The 21199-nt window shown below is 38.3% G+C and overlaps 1 protein-coding gene across 2 annotated transcripts in view; it reads left to right on the forward strand.

The window, feature by feature from the left end:
• The window catches only part of MDFIC2 (MyoD family inhibitor domain containing 2), a 101882-nt gene that overhangs the window by 70001 nt on the left and 10682 nt on the right, over window positions 1–21199 (forward strand). For both annotated transcript variants that reach the window (XM_060163892.1, XM_060163893.1), the window contains one exon: window positions 16153–16374. In XM_060163892.1, the coding sequence (XP_060019875.1) occupies window positions 16153–16374 (222 nt within the window). The remainder of the gene's footprint in view (window positions 1–16152; window positions 16375–21199) is intronic.

A 21199-nucleotide genomic window follows, 5' to 3' on the forward strand; every position in this document is an offset into this window, starting at 1 on the left:
CTAACTCAAACATCTTCTTAAACATATGTGTGCCCGAAGTACTGGACGCGAGTGTTTATTATCGGCACTCTGCACTCGTCTCAGCTGATCTGAAGGAGTCTGTGCAGACACAGACGGTAACAAGAGAGGACTTTGGAATCAGAACAAACTGGGTTTGAGCCTTGGCTGTGTGACCTTGGACAAGTTGCTTCATCTCTCTGAATTTCAGTTGCCTTGGGGCTCATAACAGCTACACAAAAATTTTGGGGACCACTCTCCTAGGTATTAGAAAACAAGATCTAGGTGGGCTCACGCTAACATGATGTATAAACTATTGCACAGTTACCAGCTGGACTCAACAAGGTGATCACCTATAAAGGCATTCCTTTCAGAGCAACCTTGACAGGAGCAAAGGTACTTCCTTTAAAACATCAGCAGTATCTTCTGATGACTTACAGAGCTCTCCTAGAGAAACAAAAAATCCTCGTTCAGCAGTATCTTCTGATGACTTACAGAGCTCTCCTAGAGAAACAAAAAATCCTCATTCCAGTCTGCCACAATTATTGAATTGGAAACACCTTGTATATTTATACCTGTTTGTGTATCACCAAGGGACAACCTCAAAGTATAGCTGGCTCATTTCAGGTTTAAATATCCCATTAGCTAAGTTGTAAGGAAGTTCACGTAACCCAGGAGGCCCTGTGGTTCCACCTAAAGTATTATTCCTTTAGAGTTTCTGTTACTGTTTTCAACCTTTTGAGCTCTTGCAAATGTATTTGGCATTCAATTAAAGTGAGATTAATCCAAAACAGATGTAGTATTACTAGTAGTAGTAGCAGTACTAGTAAAGATTTGCTTTGTTGAAAGCCTACCCATCCAAAGTACTAAATTATAAGCACATAGACACAAACAAATCCACAAGTATCAATTCTTTAAAGTGATTTAAAATGCATAGTTTCATATAGCTCATTTGACAAAAATACAAATGCCGATGCGCTCTTAACAAACAGCTACAATGCCTAGTTTTATCTTTATGGAAACATAAAAGCATTTCAGATGCTGAGGACCTAGAATCTCAAAGAGTCTTCATCTCCAATTCAAGAACAACTCAAATTTTACCCAAACCTCCAACTCTCCATGGCTATGACTGTTCCCCTACTTGAGTTCTTAGATTTCCAAAGAAAGAGACCGGCAGTGCTTCTTTGTCCTATAAACTTGGGGGGAGTGGGTGGACCATAAAAGCACCTACAGCGATCTGAAGCATAAAGGGTGGATGACATCATGGTTAATACTACTGTTATTTTCTAAGTGAGAGTCAGAGCGCTCACCTGCTAGACACAAAGGATTTCCGCCAGGCTCAGGGGTTCTTTTTCTATGACAACCTAATTGATAGAGGCTCTTAAAGAGAATCAGGAGATTAATCTACCCAACTGATAGGATGAGGCCCAACACTCATCATCTAATTTCGTAATGCCCTGTGAATATGCAAGATCTCCTTAACAATGATAGCCAAACATGATCATATGCATCAGAGTCCCAGGGAGTGGGACAAGAGCCAAACTGCCTTATCTTCCATCATACATTGTCCTTTCTGCCCCTTCATTTGAACCTTGGCTTCACTGGGGATTTCTGACCAGCTATTAGTCATTGAGGGGAATTTCATTGGTACAAAAAGCAGGTTAAAGATGGCAGAGAAGGGACACCTGTGGGCAATCTATCTGTTGACAAGTTTGCCTCCTATAAATAGACCATAAAGACCCCAAAGGCACAACCATGCCACATTCATCTTTGTGCCTCCTGCATCTTTGTTAAGAGGAAGGACCGTGGCTTCCAAATGCCTAAATTCAAATTCCTACTCCGATCTCTACTAGCTTAGGAACACACCAATGAATAAAGCACAGCCCCCTTCCCCTCTAAACTGCATTTTCCTCGCTAGGAAAACTGTACTTACAATAACCTCCTCATTGGGTTATTGTGAGGATTAAAGGAGAATTCATTTAAAGCACTTAGCCAAAGCTTCTCACGGTGTGGAGCGACTATTAGGTGTCCTTATTTTCATTATTACAGCAGGTGCTAAGTGAATGAAATGGATGGATGAATTGGTGTCTGGAAGATGAAACTGACATCTATGATTTATCCAACATCTAAAATTCTATAATTTGACTCAGTTTCCAAAGAATTTCATATCTGAAAACTTACCTGAAAATATGTCACCTGTCCTGGCTATTATTGTACCTGTTTTGGATGCAATATAATATAGCGGAAAGAGAAAGAGACTAGAGGCCAGGGGAACAAGAATTTAAACATTTCATTGCCTACCACTTAGTAAGCAGATACTGATCTACATTCATGCAACCTTTATGCCAAATGCTCTGCTAAGGTCAGGAATACCAAGGCATGGACCCCTTTCCTCACAGAAAAGAAAGACACATGCATAACAGAATGTCTTGGAAGCAGAGAAAGAACCTTTGTCACAAGTCAAGAAAGGCTTCAGAGAAGGTGAAATGCCCATTGAGGATGGGAAATGGGTTTCATTAATCCCCATATTCCCTGTATCTGGCAGGGTTTCTAAGTACAGGAGCAGATGACAGATAGCTGTTAAATAAATAAGTACCATGTCCTCCAGGTCTGAGGAATGAGGCGCTGAGTAAGGTGGGGAAGGAGGGAAGGGAACTCTAAGCAGAGAGAATGGCACTTGTAAAGGGCATTCGCAAAATTGGGAGTCACAAATGTCTATGTGTGGAGAGGATGCTGTTGGGAGGAAAGGATCTGCAGATCAAAAGAGACAGTGGGAAAAAAAAAAAAAAAGAGACAGTGGCTGTGAACACACTGCGTGAACTGAAAGCCCCCGACAGCTGCATTACTACTGTGCTGCTTGCTGCCCTGATTCTGACCTTTTTGGCATCCCATAGGGTTCTGAGATGGGTTCCTCATCTCAACATTCACTAGCTCCAGGATCTTCTCCAAAATGCCTGAATTCTCTCTTCCGCCTTTCTTTATAAAAATATTTTAGAGAATCACTAAAGAATAAAGATGTATAATACTTGCCTTCATCATTCCTTTCATTAAACAAAGGAAATACTTATACTAGTACTTTCCAAAGAATAAAATTATTGACGTGTACACAACTGACCACTCCAGACACTAACGTTTCTATTTGACTATCTTGGTTTCTAATCCATATCGTTGCATCAGTATTTTATAGCATTCATTTTAAAGTTCCCCATTTTTAATTGGTCATTTTGAAAAGGAATATTTTTTCAATGAAGAAATATATTTTTCTTAGTTTTTACAAAGGCCTTTTGTGTCAAAATGCTCATTTAAGAAAACGTGAAAGATTCTGAAACTTTGGAAAACTCATGCTCGTTACAGGCAGTTGGAAAATTCAGAAAACACCTTTGTGAGTGGAGGTTTTATCTGAGAATCTTTCTTACGTATAATTTCCAGGTAACTGCCATAATGAAGAATAAAAATGAATCCTGCAAAGGTTGCTTTATAATTACACCCAGATACCATCTGATAAGGAGACCAAAGAGTTCTACACACTTCCTGGTTTCTGGCTCTGTCACCTCCAATCAGTGCTAGTTTTGAAAAAGGACATTCACCTCAATATTTTCATTGTAATTTTAATTTTGTAATAACCATTGCTCGTTCCTCAAGACAACTGTCATTCTTTCCTTGCCTCAGCATCTCAAAACCTGAGTTCCTACCTTTGCTTTTGCTTTCTCTGGAAGTGAAAATATAACTTTAAATAATGTTTTCAGAAAAGGTTTTGTTAGTTTTCTTTAGAGTAGAATATTTTCTTCTGATAATGTATTAGGAGAATACCTTAGCATACCTTCCCACAGAAAAGACAAACTGATTGAGGATAAAATTGTCAAGGCCTAATCTTTCCTCAAAATTTAAGAAATGTTGCACCACTGTTTTTTGGCACGTAGCTTTGGCAAAAATGATTTGGGGACAACCTCAGAACAATTCTTTCTTATATGATCCAGTTTTCTTGTCTGGCTGCTTGAAAAATATCTTTATTTTTATAATTTAAAATACTTTGTAGGATTATTGGTCTCTTTTTTACTAAATTTTAGACAGTGAGGTACACACTCATAAACTGTTTCTACTGAAGACATACACATCAAGATTATCTTTAAACAAAGCTTATATTTAAATTGTTTTGGTTTCTTCTTTAGGAAACTATTAACGCTTGGGTGAGATCTATGTGCTCTGACCTCTGTATCTAACACCATGTTTATCATCATAAGTTCAGTCCTTTATCCTTTACTTTTAAACTATGGGAAAGCTGTTCATATTTACTCTCTACATGACTACTGATACTCTCTGTAGGGTCAATTCTCTGTTTTACTGCCCAGAACGCAGATTTTAATTCTGTCATTATAATCTTGACTTCTTCAGAATCTCTTAATTCACTGTGTCCCTCTGGATCTATCCTGCAGGCTTTTCACCTCCATTTGTTTGCTCCTTAATATTTTCTTCTCTTTTCTTCACAGATTTCTTCAGGCAATCTAATCAGAATCTCAATTTTTGAAAATTTTCTGTTTATTGTAAAAAATCATACCTGGATTGGTTAGAGTGACAAAGAACTACAGCTCGCTGGTCAGATCAAAAAGCACAGCTCTTCAAAGGAGAGGGCAGCTCAATTTTCCAAATGATACAGAATATTCATTACTGGACCAGGCAAGGTGTTGGGGCAAGGTGTTGGGGCAAGGTGTTGGGGCAAGGTGTTGGGGCACGGTGGGGAGACGGAGGTTGTGCACTGCCCTCTCAGCTGAGCTAGCCGAAGCGCCAGACGGATTGGATTCTTTAGTTCAATTCTAATGAGTAGATATGTTGTGTTAATTCTTCCCAGAACAAGCAAGCCCATATTTTGTGGACGTGAGCATTTTTCTTTTTCCATATTATCAGAGGTGTTTAAGAAAGAAGCTAGGAGAAATTTTATCAAGGATTTCTATAAAGACAATATTTTAAACTTGGAAGCTGTGACTACAGTGACTATTAGGCCTGTGGAAATAACTTTTTAAAACCTATCATGATTAATACATGGAATAAGTGGATACTTTTTTAAAGGAGACTCGTTTTTTCCTTGAAATGGTCCAAACACTTCATAGAATTGTTCTGTTATTTTTAAGACCTGAATATGTAACCTAACTTTGTGCTAGCCTGCTTTAAGCATTCTAAAATATATTCAGAATAGTCTACCTTCACATGCTGGAATACTGAATATTTTACGCTCGGACAAGGAGCAAACCGTAGGTCTTTCGCCAAGCACCGTCAGTGCACTTGAGTATGGGTTACCAAAAACTCTGGAGAATTTTTTTTTTCTATTTATTGTTATAGCTGAAATCCTTGTGTCTCTGGTAGGCTTTAAGTGACATAAATATGCATTTCCATCTGCACGTCCTTGTCAGGAATAGTTCTGCTGGGAGGTGTTATGCCACCCAAGTACTTCCAGAATAGAGTCTGTTAATCCTGTTACCACTATAGAAACTCAGAGGAAAAGTCTACTCAGGCCACTACTGCAGCTGCTGTGGCTGTCAGTCTTCCAGTGTGCCACACCCTCGGTACCAGAAGGAAGCCTAAGAAAATGGATTTTCCTTCAGGTGGAGAGGGATGTAGAGGGCTCACCTCAGTCTATTACTTAGACCAGCGGTCTCCGAAGTTTTTCTTGTAAACCTTTACTAGTAAAAAAGGGGGGAAAACAGCAAGGCCCACTTTAGGTAGGTATGTGTATACATATATACACACACATACACACACACACGTGCACATGCAATGGATATATAAGTTGCCACATTAACTGCTATGTATGTTATAAAATATACCAAAATAACTATTATATGATAATTTTCTTAAAAAAAATGTGAGTAGCTGCTCTAACCCGCATTGGATAGACTTGTACCTTCCCTAGGAGGGAGACCATTGGAGTACACTTCCACCAGATGGGCCACCAGGAAAATAGATCATAAAGCCCAGTTAGGCTTCTGATAGATGCCATAATACACTGGGCACATACAATGGGCCACAGGAGTTGTAAGTGAGCACGTGCTTTGCTTCTCTACTTACTCCATCTTGTTACCTCTTGCCCTTCCTCCTAGTGTGGCTTGACTTCTAGCCTCCAGGCTCTCTGTTTAGATCTCATCCCTATCCTACATTTAGATAGGCATGTTACAAATGGGTATGAACCTGTCAAGACCTACAAGCCAACAGGGATCTTGCATAGTCTGTCAACAGACATGTCACCTCAGAGCCCTTAGGACACAAAAGCAAGAACCAGCTAAATAAACGAAATCCAAACGTCAATCATCCAATAAATATTTTTGAACAAAAACATATAGATCTATAAACCCAAAATGAATGTCTTTCACTGTCTAATTCCATATAATACAGCAGAGCTCAGAATTACCCATGAATCTAGTTGTGGAACAAAAATTCTTCAGAAAGGCAGTGGATATGAAAAAAAACCTCGCACTTCTCATGATAGTGAAAGACGGTCTTTTCAGATATAGAAAACTGAAGACTTGGCTCAAAGTTCTGTTTGAATTGATAAAAATAAATTATTTTATTGGTAAAACCTAGAGTCAGCCAGAAAAGAGTATGCAAACTTCCCCCAATCACTACTGGTGTGGGTATAAATTGACATGATCCTTTTGGAAGGCAATTAGTAAATTATACGAAAAGCTTTAGAAATTTGGCCATTAATCCAATTAAGTCCTTACTTATGAATTAAACCTGCATAAATGAATAGATATATGAAAAGATTCACGAAAATAGCATTTAAGAATATTTATAATAGCAAAAATTGGCAACAATTTACAGTTTTATTGAATGGTGGAATGTTAAATAATTTATGATATGTCATGCAAGAAATGTTATGCATTATTTGACTTCTTATTTATTAAGTACCTATTATGTTCCAGGCACCCTTCTAGGAGATTGCAATTAATTAATATAGACAAAGCTTTCATAAAGGTGATATTTTAGTCAAGGGTAGAAGAGATATATACTCCATAATCAAGTAAACAAATACATAAACAAAACATTTTCAGAATAATGGAAAGCACTATGAAGACAATGAAATTGTGATGTAGTAGAAATGGCTGGTGGTGAGGGCTTGAGATTAGTTTATATACGGATTTCTCAAATTCAGAGGAAACCATATTCTTTGTGGAGGCTTTTTTTTTTGTCGGGGGGAGGCAGGGAGGATTCCTGTGCATTGCAGGAAGTTTAGCAGCATCCCTGGCCATTAGTCACTAAAAACACTCATCCCACTCATGACAGTAAAACACATCCCCAACCATTGCCATTGTCCCCTGGGTGGCAAAATCTGCCCCAATTGAGAACCACTGCTTTAGATTTAGTGTAGGGAAGGCTTCTTTGAGGAGGTAACATTTGAGCTGAGATGTATGTTTTTAAATAATCTTTAGGATATAGGGAAACATTCATGAAATAACTGTAACATATATAATACAATATATTCAATAAAATCGCAATATTGATCTTCTTTTTAAACCTCTATCTAGACAGACAATATAGCATGATGGTTAGAAGCACAAACCTGTAGCCAGGCTGCCTTAATTATAATCCCAACTCCATCACTTTTTAGTTGGGTGACCTTGGGTAAGTTACTTTATACCCCTGTGCTCTTGGGTCCTCATCCAAAAAATGGGGATGACACTAGTAGTACTTAACACATAAGGTTTCTGGGAGTATTAAATGAGTTAATACATGCAAAGTTCCTAGAAGAGTGAGTGGCACATCTTGGAAACACTATATATAATATATACATATATATTGCATATATAATAATATATTAAAATTAGATAAACATTCTAATTTTAATATTTTATATATTATAAATCTGACATATATGTAGATATATATGCTATATATACACAAGATTTTTCCATTGTCTCTTTGTGAAACAAATGAAATAATGTGTTAATAATGGTAGAATTACAGGGGATTTTATTTTCTTTTTGTCTTTTTATATTCTTCACAGTTTTATAGATACAAATGCAAATGTTGCTTTCACATCAAAATAAAAATCAGTATGTATTTTAGCACAAAAGAGAGAATTTTTAGACTTTCACCAGGATCAACTGGCATAGCGAGAGTGGGAGAGGAAGACCAATGGAAGATGTGCTCAGAAACACCTGTCCCAGGGAAAATGAGTCAATTGTCAACTGAAAGCTGAGACACCCCACGTTCAATCTGTCAGTCAGTTCATCAGTCATCTGAAATTTACTTAACGCTTGCTTTCTGCCAGACACTGTGCCAGGTGCTGGAAAATCAAAGATGAATGGAGGTCACAGTTCTTCAAGGAGCTCACAACAGAAAAGGGAAGAGAAATACATCCACAATTAGCCACAGTACAGTAAATGGAAGTATAGGCTACAATGAGGACCAACCCAGGTCTCTGGGGGCTCTCAAAGGTAACAATTTCAGTTGGAGTGGGGGGCAGTGTAGGAAGCTTCACCTAGGAGATGACACTTGCAATGGTCTTTGAGGGATAAGTTTGGAAAATGCAATCATTTGCAAGAATTCTGGTTTTGAGCAAACACAGAACGTGCTTCCTAATCAAACACCAGCAAAATCGCTTAGCCTAGAGAAAGGAAAATCAGAAAGGACAAAGGAGTTATACTTCAGAAAAGTGTCTTGATCTCATATCAGAGTGCCTGGTTCCATAAAGCAATTTGTGAAAGTTTGACTGTCATAGGAATTAGAAGGCATAAGTTCAAGTACTAGCCCTGCCCCTTACCAGCCGGGTAATCTTGGGCAAACCATTAAAATCTCTGACACTCCATCTACTTCCTCATTCATATAATGGTGATAATAATACTTTGCAATACTGTTGTGAGCGTCAAATGAGATAATGCAAGTAAGAGACTTTCAGTGACATTCAAATAGTTGGGATGATAAATTGTGATGGTTTTAACATAATAGAGACGATCGTGAATAATTATAATTTAATTTTTAACATTTATATTCAAACATAACAGTAAAAAAAGAAATCAAATCTATACACAACACCAATTATACATGAGTTTATAGCCTGATTGGCTTCATTTATTTTTTCAAAGCTCTTAACCTATTACTAATCCAAGTGCATCAAGCTATAAAAACTGCTAACCAATTATTTTTTTCCTAAGATAACATAATCTCTGCTTCTTGAGACACTTTATACTAACGTTAAACTGAAGCTAACTGCGTGAAAATGAAATGGAGACTCATAATTGCAAACTGTTTTCATGTCTAAAGAAGATTCAACCACTTCCTAGGACTGAATTGCTCCTTGTTAAAGTTTAAGATCAAGCTATAAAAGTATATCACTTAGCCTATGTCTGCCTACCGGTGCAAAGTATAGTGGCAAGCAGAAAACGGAGGTAATTATCTAGAAACATTAGGCCAAAAATCCCACTTTGGCCCCAAAAGACTGAAGTTGCTTTGCAGGTATCAGGGAAGCCTGAGGAGGGGGCCACGTTCAACTTTCTCTTAGAACCTTCTTCTCCATGAATCCTTTTTACCTTGAACACTCATTGCTATGACATCTGGAGGAATAATATTCTTTTGCTTTTTCTCTCTCTAAAAAACAAGATTTACTAAGGCTGACTGAAAAGGCTTAAAATGTCCTCTTGTCACGGCCCTTGATAAACATTTTACCTAATGTTTTTTGAAGCAGAGTTTCAGTTGAAGTGCTGCAGAAGACAAAGCAAAACAATGATATGTAAAACTGCTGCTTTAACCTGAATGTCTTAAACAACAAAACAAACAAACAAAAATCCTGAATGTCTTTAAAAGACATCTAACCAGAGCTGGCATTTGAAAAATTAAAGAAAAAGAAGGTCCAGTATAATATTCTTAGTTCATTTATCCCTCCCCCATCAAAAAATAGATGTAATGAACCCAAGATTTTTTGTTCAGTCTAACTAACAGGATATAACAATGGAATGCTCCATGAATTACTTACTGCCATTCATTTCAAAAGGTGAGAACATTTTAGGAGGCCTTCAATGCTCACCTTGAGAAAACTACCTTCAACGCTCACCTTGAGAAAATTACCCCACTCAGCTTCCAAACAAGAAAATGTGGGTTTTTTTAAAAAAAAAAAAAACACCTTCTTTGAGTATCAGTTACCTTTTATTATGCTTTTGTGACTACTAGGGAACCCTCATCGTCCTCATTTTGTTCTGTCTTTAGCCATACTATCAAATCTCAAATTTAACTCAATGTAAGAAAAATAATGCTCTATACATACAGAAATGATTCTAGCTCGTTCTAATAATTTTCATCATGTGTGATCATGTTGCATGCTTTTCTCTACTTTGTGTATTGTGTCATTACCTACCAAGCTGTGGAGAAGAAAGTCCATATAGTCTAACAATAACAACAAAATATCATTTCTGACATTTGTGTGAACTTTAAAAACTTTACATACAAAGGAAAGAACTTTTTTTTATCTCTACCGTGTCAGCTTACTAACCATACTTATTTATTAATGGTTTAGTAGCTTACACTTTGAAATGTCACTTGTCTGTTTTGATCTGATTTCAACCACGGATAATCACAGTACTGAATTCTAAGCTAGACTATAGTTTAAATCCAAAGGAAAATATAATTCACCATTACAGCTTTAAAAATGGTCCAAACATTTGAAATACACACTCACCTTAAACATTTTGGTCTAGAATTAAAATTAAAATCACCCTGCCTTAACAACTTATCTAATAATTTTCATAGAGGCTTCTGGAGTTTAGCGTTCACAAGAAAAACTTAACAACAAGCAACTTTTGTCAAAGGCAATTTGTCGGTAGAATGGATAAGTTAATTGAGAATAAGAGAATGGGGAAGAAAGAGCTGCTGACATCTTGTGTGTATGCATGATGTGCGTCTGCTTTGTTTCGTTTTGCTTTTTCATGAGTAATATGACCAAAAGAGTACTGCTCACGACATCATTTTGATTACAGTGAGTAAGATGTCTTAGGAGAGTTGTTATTATAGTTGAGATCAATGATTACTGAAACACAGGCTGACCTTGTTTCATTGTGCTTTGCTGTATAGTGCTTCACAGATACTGTGTTTTTTATAAATTGATGGTTTGTGGCAACCCTGCATCAAACAAGTCTATCAGAGTCATTTCTTCCAACAGCATTTTCTCACTTCGTGTCTCTGTGCCACATTTTGATAATTCTCACAATATTTCCAACTTTTTCATTATTACTGTATTTGTCATGGTGATCTGGGATCAATGATCTTTGCTATGACTATGGCAAAAAGACAACAACTCACTGACGGTTAGCATTTTTCAGCTGTGAAGCATTTTAAGTAACGTACGTACCTTGTGTTTTTAGACATAACACTGTTGCACACTTAGTAGACTACATTATAGTGTAAACAGAACTTTTATATGCACTGGGAGAGCAAAAAATTCGTGTGACTTGCTTTATCGCAGTATTTCCTTTATTGTGGCCATCTGCAACAGAACCAACAGTATCTCTGAGGTATGCCTTGGAGTCCAGATTTGAGGGCACAGAAGATTAAACCTGAGTGGTAGTATTTCAAATGAAAAAACAGAGATGGACTTGTGAGATATTTAGAAGGAATAAGAAAGAAAAACTGGAAGGTCATTGAACGGAGAGATGGGGCAAATCAAATATTTTTAAGCTCATGAAACTGGCAAAATGACAATACTATGAAAAGAAATCGAACTGTGAATTCTCCAGGGATATCCAGGATTACCAAGTTTGGGGAGGAGAATGAGGGGCCAATAGAAAGAGACACAGTAATTGTAAGGATTTGGCCAGTAATTCAAATAAAACATCCAATAGTCAGTTGCAAGTTTGAGACTGCAATTTGTGATGGCTCTGGGTCTCTTGAGGACTATTTGCTCTTAGTCTTTGAATTCCCAAGCACCTAGTACAGCTAGACACATAGCTTTTGTGGCTGGCTGGCTAACTGCATAGAGATTTGGGGCCCAAGTGCACAAAGAAAATAAGTTGTGAGTGTGAACGAATACAGACTTTAAGACCAAGGAACAAAGAAAGGAGCCAAGAGAACAAAGTTTGAGAAAAAACTACATTGAAGGAATGGGAGGGAAAAAAGAAACCAATAATCAAGATAGGAAAGGTCAAAGAAGTAAACCCAGACAGAGAAATGGGAAGGGAAGGGAGGGGGAAAACAAGAATAGGATGGGAGGAGCCGGGGGTGGGGGGGGAGAAGAGATGTTACTTATTCATGATTTGAATTCATATATATAGAGACTCAGAAGATGCACCAATGCAAAAATTCTAAAGTCACACTTAGTGAGCAAAAATGAAAATCATTAAAATGTTTCATTAATGACTTAAAGTAAATAAATTAACAGCTCCTGTCACATTGATTCATCCATTGCATGTGGGCACTCAATAAATGTTAATTGAATTAAATTAATAACATTTGCTCAGTGGTAATAAAAAATTAATTTACTGTCTGTCGTCTCTGTTACTTAAGTTTATGCCCATTGCTTCTGCAATTACTTCTAGCCCAAAGAGAAATTTTCTATTTCCCTGACTTTCAGTACACACTTTCTTTCCCAAGAAATACAGTTGAACTTCTAATTTTTGTCCTAATTTTGGTGATTTTTTCCTGTTGAAAAAAATTATTTTCTCTAAGTTAATGTCAAGAACTATGTATAACATCCCAAATTTAGTTTCACGAGTTCCTTATTTAATTCCAAAATAGTTTTCTCTGCAGAAGATGTGATACCACTTTTTATGCGTTTCTCCTTTTAGCTTATGCTACTTTATAATACTTTGGGTACAAAGTCAAATAACACCACAAAAGAAGGAATCTGGGGAAATTACTGTTAGCATTCCATCTATAAAAGATGGAAGATGTCAGTAACATTCACCCAAAAATTGTGACTCATTTCAGATGTCAGAATTCTGGGTTGAACAGACTGGGTTCTGAAATGTGTGTTTGTCAGATGATTTTCTAATGAGTAACAGATAGTTCCCAGTGGGGAATGAAAAAAAAATAAAAATATAAACAGAGATTATAGAATTAAAATAACTTTATGAATGGCAGTTTAACTTCTCCATAAAATTCTCTCAGTACAAGCCCAGTGTCTCCAAATGGTTGCTTAATGTAGCACACCACTTAGATTCAAAATGCTATACTTAAAAGTGTCGAGAAATTAAAAAGAGAATCATATACCACTTGGCTGTATACTGTATTCTCCGCATGTTCTTATATTCCAGTAACCTCTATCCAACTTTTTTTTTGTTACTGAATTACTTTGTGCAAAAGCAATTTACATTACATGCAGCCTGACTACGTGTGATAATTTGAACTGATTGTCAATTAATTCTATAGTAAATAGCTGCTGTAATCTCTATACTCATCAAGGTTTTCTTATCTATCAACTCTTCCTGAAATGCTCTTTGATGTACGGGATACAGCAGCTGTAACTAAAGAGGCAGGATTCCCTAAGTGTGCAAGAAAGTAGTCTTAGCTTTGCAAAGACTGCTTAGGTATGTCTGTAAAGCAACGTTATTTGCAAGGCTTGATTTCAGGTAGGTGACACATCACGGGATTGAGAGTGAAGAGGGTTTTGCTGATGTGCAGTCCCAATAGTGAGGAAGCAGAGATAAAAGCTAAGAACAAACTGGAGAAAATGTTGAATAATATAAAGAGACAGGGACAAGAGCAAAGCTTTTGGAATCCAAACGGTCTGGGTTCAAATCCCAGCTCTACCATTTACTAACAAGGAAGCCTCAGGGAACTTATCTAAATAAACTAAGCCTTGGTTACACTCATTCATCTGTTAACTTGGGGTACCAATTTATACATTTCCCATCTGTCCTGGGAGGCTGCCAGTATTACCTCCTAGAGTCTTTGTGATGCTTAAATTAAATAAGGTACATAGTGGTAACACAGAACTTGACACACAAGGTATACAATTCTGTGTGGGGGGTGTGTGTGTGTGTGTGTGTGTGTGTGTGTAAAGCAGTGGTTTGATATTCAAAATTGGTGGTTTTGCCCCATGGAGGAAATGTGGCAATATCCACAGACCTTTTGTTTGTCATGTCCTAGGGCAGCTGGTGTTACTGGCATCAAGTAGGTAGAAGACAGGGATGCTGCTAAACATCCGACCATCTGCCTGTGACAAAGAATTACCTGGCCCCAAATATCAGTGCTTCTCTAAGTACTGAAGGCATAATGTGAATGACTATTTGTGATTAAAGCTGGTTACTTGACACTTTGATATCTAAGCAAGAAAAATAAACTATGATTTTTGTCATCATCGTCATCATCATCGTTATCATCACTATACCATTAATTTGGTGAATCTCTCTTGGGTTAAAGGAACCCAAGAGCTTCCCAATCTGTTGAACTAATTCTATCTATTCAATATTACATTAACTGCTATCAACAATAGATGTTTTTCTGAACCCCTATTTCTGCAACCAAGAGATTTAAAGCTAGCAGCCTAAGAGGTAGGGAATAAAAATTAAACACTGTTGAAAGCCAAAGCTGTTTGGAGGCTCAGAAAGCAACAAAAATGGCCTAAGACAACTGTGCGTGCAATACTGTCAGCTCTCGTGCCAGTTAGGAGCCTTTGGAGAGCAACTGCCTCGTGATTAGCTTCTGAAAATCACTGATGTATGTATCAGTGGCTGTCCTCTCCTTTCTCCACTCTCAAAAGCAGAAGGCCCCTGTGGCAGTGGTTCCCAAACTTTTCTGCATGTTGGAATCACTCAGGGAGCTTTGAAAATCCCTCAGGAAATGTGATCTAATCTGTTGAGGGGGAGGAGGGATTGCCTGAGCTTTAAAAAAATTCTAAATTTTTAGAAGGTTTCCTAGATGATTCTACCCTGTAGACACATCTACCACTGTCCTAGGAGGCAGATCAAGCAGAGATTTCCATCTACCTCAAACTAAGAAGCAATTTCTCGAAGGACAATGAAAACGGACTTGGCAAGAATGTATTTCTTGCACAGAGCTACCTAAGCACAGTAAAATTAAACCAGGTTGCCAACTGCTTTATTGATTTCAGTCACTCTGTGAGCATCACTGAATCAGGCATTGCGCTAGTGATGGAAAAGGCAATTCTCTAGAAGGCATCTTCACTGTCTCCCAATAGTGCTGCCAAATCACCAGGACTGATGCTTGTTTAGGTCTGAAGAAGTCCCTGGGTGTCATCCTGGATGCAGGTTTGAGAATACCTTCTGTTAACTCTTCTCTCCATCTTAGGATGATTTAATTGGTGTAGGTAAGCTATACACTGCCTGCATCACTACCCCGTCTGGATGTTTCTGAAAGCCAGGGACCATGCCTGTCTTAGTCAGCACTTAATCCCCAGTTTCAAGACGAGTGCTTGTTATGTAACAGACCCTCAATTATTCTGCGGGAACCAGTAAATGAGTATGGGAGTTCTGAAATACACGAAGCACCTAGGTCTTTTCAGCCTTCTCTGTGCCTCTCCAAATCAGAATCTCAGTCAAGGACTTTGCTCTAGGTTCCCTGCCAGGTGGTTACATGGAAATAAAAGCCTGTTCCCAAGAAGTACACCCCAAAGCCACAAAGACTATCAACTTCATAGACACCTAACAAATGGCAAGGCAGAGAAAAGACTGGCAAAGTAAGAGTCTTTAAGGGCAGATGTAGAAATGGGCTTATAGGATGGTTGTGTGTGACCACTCTTCTTATACAGGGCAGGAAACTGAGGTTTGTAGACACAAAGAAATAAAACAACTTGATTGAGATCACATACATTACTTAACAGCATTTAAGACACTTCTACTACTTCTGAGATCCATAAAACATTATGACAATAAGCTGACAACATTCTATGAGGTTTTGTTAATCCTAGTGAATGAGTGCCTTGATTCTCCCCACCCATCACTATAAAAACCACTGTGTTTCTGAAATAAGTGGTACAAATTACTGTGATAGGTGAAACTTGTAATATGGGTAAGATTTTATAATTACTGAACTTTTATTCTTACATATATTTTCATTCAAGATAATCCTGTCCAATAATGCTTCATGCTTCTAAATAAGATTTTAATCTTATAAAAGCCTAGAATGTGAACTTTTCTGCCAACGTCCCTTCTTGGATCGGGAGGTCACGTCAACTATAAGCAGGTCTGTGTCTGTGTGTTTTCTTTTTTCCTCTAGATACGCAACTCACAAACGGAAAGCAGGCAGACGAGAAAGCCATTAATACCATCGTTATAAACTCAGTATCCGAATTCAAAATCACAGATGGACCAGCCAAGGAAACCCCCAGTGAGAAAAAACTGTCAGAATCCAGCATATCACTGACCTCCCTTGAAGAATGCCAAACGAAATTTTCCTACCTCCAAACTCATCCTTCAGTTCATCCAAGAGACACTGATGGTATGTTTCTCACAATCAACCCATCTCTAAATAAAGCTCCCCAAACCCCAGCCCCTGGAAAACCATCATATATGCTGTTAGAAAAAAAAAAGTCTTCATGAATATTAAACAGGAAGGCTTCAATTTGAAAACTCTGATGAATGACACATGTCAAGGTCACCTGGCAATCATGAGGTGCTTGGCAGGTTGTTTGCTCTCAAAGCTGGGAGTTTGAGGCAAAGTGTTTTAAATAGCTAGAGTGAGGTAAAATCATTCTTGCTATGGAGCTATGAAGTAGACTAAAAAATGGCCCATTTTTTTCTCTTCTTGCATCTGGGACTATTCAATCCCCGACTCTAGGCTGAGAGGAGAAGAAGATAGGGTGGAATAGCATTGCAAAGCTGGAAAAGTATAAATATAGACTGCAGCAAAATACAAGGATGCTTACACCAGCAGCCTGTGGAAAAGGGTTGGTTCCTCTAGGTAACATCACCTCCTAGGCATTCGAATCAGTGCAAAGCTACACCAAACCACCTCTATATATGACATAAGAGGCATGTTGCATTCGCAAAACCAATTGCAAATTGAATTTATGCTAAATGATCAGCACAGTCAAGTTCAAGGTCATGGACTCCACACCAAGACATATGGAATTTTACTCATGTTAACTTTGCACTGACCTTCATAGGAGACATAAACCATTCAGGAATTGTGTAATGTTCCATATTGACATTTGCACTTAAAGAAACCTTGAAGTTTCTCAAAGGAAAACATAAAAAGGTACAGTTTCTGGTCCATATTTAAATTCATATTTACTTTTTAAAAATAAGATAAAAAAGTGAAATAAACTTTGCATAACAGGAACTTTGAAATCACATCAGTTTAATTCCTGGCTCTGAAATTTATTCACTGTAACACTGGATTAAGTTTTTTTACCATCTCTAAATCTCAGACTCAGTTATATAATGGAGCTAGTAACACGCAATAGGGTGTTTTGAAGATCAAATGAAATAACATGGGTAAAACATCCAGGAGACAACCTCTCACAGAACAGATGTTCGACTTCTGCTTTTATTATGATTATGGTTTTAAAAAGTAAGGGGAGAGATTTCTAACACATGTTATATATGATCTCGTGAAAACATTGCCATGGAGGCTTTAGACTAGAAGACACAATTGCCTGCAGTTGCCAGGAGACAGTGCGAAGAAGGAAGTACCTCCAGATGTATGATAGGGATGGGTGAGGACTGTGGCAAGGAGAAGAACACTGCCTCTACTCAGCTCCAGCTAATTGTTGCCAGAAGGAAAAAGCGGTTCAGACCTGCCAGAACTAGAGTGTTACAGGAAATCTCCCAATTTTTAAGTGTTGGCAATAGTTCTATTTCTTCTGTGAAGCCCCAGACACTCCCAACAATACACAGCTTTCAGCTAACTTTGGCCAATAGGCTGCCAGGTATGACCTTGAGTCCAAGATGATGTCCAAGTTTCTGGTTTTCTTAGAGCTTGATGCTAATCAAGAAAACAGGCAAGGGCTTCCCTGGTGGCGCAGTGGTTGAGAGTCCGCCTGCCGATGCAGGGGCCACGGGTTCGTGCCCCGGTCCGGGAAGATCCCACATGCCACGGAGCGGCTGGGCCCGTGAGCCATGGCCGCTGAGCCTGCGCATCCGGAGCCTGTGCTCCGCAACGGGAGAGGCCACAACAGTGAGAGGCCCATGTATGGCAAAAAAAAAAAAAAAAAAAAAAAGAAAACAGGCAACAGAGGAGAGTTCTCTACATTTTGACAATAGAGAATTTTATCAGATCATGTAAGGGATGCATGGATTTTTACTTGTAATGGATCTTGGTTGTAATGATCCCAGAATTACGAATTACCATTATATGTATCGACACAATACAGGAGAGTGCCCCTCCGGAACCACTCTGATCTGTCTTACCAGGTATCTTGGCAGAATGAGGACCAATGCAGCTAGCATGATACCTGAACCCTTGTATTCTCAGGGAAGACCAAAATGACTACTCCATTAAAATGGCAACACATACTCAGGAGCCTCATGTAGGAAAAGAACCAACTACTCTTTCTTCAAAAAGGCAAAGGAGATTCATGAAGACCATTGAATTAGACTGTTTTCTTAGGCCCTGGACAGAGGCTATTATGACCCAGAAAATTCCAGTATTAAGCTGACAACACAGGTAATAGCTCATCCTCATTTCTCACACTGCAAAAAAAAAAAAAAAAAAAAAAAAAAATCCCCCCACTGAGGTAAGAGTTTTTGGTACCTGGTTAAAAAACAGAGTAAAACACCTACACTAGGGCCCACAAATAGTGCTAAGAACCTCTCATTATCCTAGACAGCAAACATCCAGGAAATAAAGAGTTAAGTCAGACTCATTGCATTTTAGGAAAATTTTGATAGTAATTAATTTAAGGATGCAGAAATTGAGAGCTGGGGTCACTGTTCATACTGAGATAAATACAGAAATATCTTTCAGGAACAGCAGGGGAAACAGAAGGGAAAAGAGAAGATTGCATCCACTTTTATGTAGTTTGTGGTTAATTTATTTTCAAATATATAAATGAGTGCATAGGAATGGATGCTTAATTGCTAATATCTGTTATTTATATACATTGCCCCACTTAAAACAGGATGGAGAAGCCTCACACATGCAGATTTTGTAAAATGTGTTACATCCATTAGCACAGTTCATGGTGTGTACTCTGATGGGAATTTAAAATGATCTTTACTGCACATCACACACTCTGTGCTGCGACATTATTATTAAATTGTGCCTCATCCTGTGTGGTCCCTTTCCTGAAGAAAATGGAACAAGTACAGAGCACTATCTGTGTCTCTGCTTCTGCTTCTATGTTCAGATTGCAAAAGCATCCCCGTGGATGATAAAACCAGGGATACACATGATATGAGAAAACAGGCTCCTTAAAAAGAATCTTGAGAATAAACCTAATTGATGTATAATTTTGAATTTGAGATGTCTCATCCAGGTGGAAGGGGAAAATCATAAATACAAGATACCTCAAAAGAACAGTCTTAATTACACCATGGACTACTGAATAAAATGATTACATTTTCTACACTGTAAATTTCATACAATTAAATGCAATAGTGTCATCTTATAAAATGTTTCAATTTTATAATTATTTCAGTTCATTTGCTCAGAAAAAAACATAAGCAAAAATTTACTAAGTATCACCCAAATCTAGTCATTCTAGTTCTAAAGAACTGACTTGAATGTTAGTTGTGCTTGTCTGAACTTAAATAGATCTTGACATATTTAAGTAGCTATTAAAATTGATAACATCAGGAATGATACCCCAGCTAGAGAAAGGCAGTCACACTTTATTTATTCCCATTCTGTATTACACTTTTTTAAAGAACTAAATGTTGGGGCAGTGGGAACCAATTTTTATACTTTTTTGGTTTATTTATTTATTTATTTGGCTGCATTGGGTCTTTGTTGCTGCGTGCGGGCTTTCTCTAGTTGCGGAGAGCGGGGCTACTCTTCCTTGCAGTGCGCGGGCTTCTCATTGTGGCGGCTTCTCTTGTTGCGGAGCATGGGCTCTAGGTGCACGGGCTTCAGTAGTTGCAGAACGTGGGCTCAGTAGTTGCAGCTCACGGGCTCTAGAGTGCAGGCTCAGTAGTTGTGGCTCATGGGCTTAGTTGCTCCGCGGCATGTGGGATCTTCCCGGACCAGGGCTTGAACCCGTGTCCCCTGCATTGGCAGGCGGATTCTTAATCACTGCACCACCAGGGAAGTCCCAATTTTGATACTCTTTGACCAAAAACTTCTAGTGATCAGTTGGAGACAGGTGTCATGAATCTTGTTATTATGCCAAATTCTCTCAGGGACAGCACATTAACCATTAACGTATGAGAATACTGGGGGTATCTTGTCCTTTTTTTTCTTACTTTGTTTTGGGGGGAGAGGAAGGGAGACTGTTGTTTATCTGCGGTCACTTCTGGAAGAATCATGTTCTTGCCACTTTGGAAAATGATTCCCAAAGATGCAGGAAGCATGTTTCTGGAGTTGAGGAATGTGCCAGGGACCGCAGAGGGCAGCTACAGCTACCTCTTGTTCCTCCCTCCTCCTGATCCTGGGGAATCATGGTGGCAAGAACACTGAAAGCTGGAAAGACAAACTCAGGGATTACAGGACCGTGAACGTGGGGCCAACCTCAGGTATATGAGTGGAAACTCCTTCGCACTGTTACCTTTTCCACCATGATTAAACATGATCCATTCTTATGAGGCAGATTCTTCCTCTCTTTATTACCCTCTTTTTTGTTCTTTTTTAAATTGAAGTATACTTGATTTACAATATTGTGTTACTTTCAGGTGTACGGCATAGTGATTCAGTATTTTTGTAGATTATATCCCATTATAGGTTATTACAAGTTAATGGGTATAATTCTCTATGCTGTACAGTATATTCTTGTTGCTTATCTATTTTATACATAGTAGTTTGTATCTGTGAAGCCCATACCTCTAATTTGTGGCCCCCTTCCATCACCCCTTTGGTAACCACATTAAGATGTGGTATACATATACAAGGGAATACTACTCAGCCGTAAAAAAGAATGAAATACTTCCACTTGCAGCAGCGTGGATTATCCTAGAGAATATTCTGCTTAGTGAAGTAAATCAGACAGAGAAAGACAAACACTATATAAGTAGCCACTATCCAGTTAACATTTAGCACCTTTAGAAGCTGCAGTAGTCCTTCAGGGGCGTGAGGATATCACTTAGCATATTATAGCCTCCACATCCTCAATGTACCCTAGCGGTGTAAAGAGGAAATGGAACCAACTTCAGAGAGGGTTTTTATCATG

The sequence above is a fragment of the Lagenorhynchus albirostris genome, chromosome 10, assembly GCF_949774975.1.
Source record: "Lagenorhynchus albirostris chromosome 10, mLagAlb1.1, whole genome shotgun sequence".
Taxonomy (NCBI): domain Eukaryota; kingdom Metazoa; phylum Chordata; class Mammalia; order Artiodactyla; family Delphinidae; genus Lagenorhynchus; species Lagenorhynchus albirostris.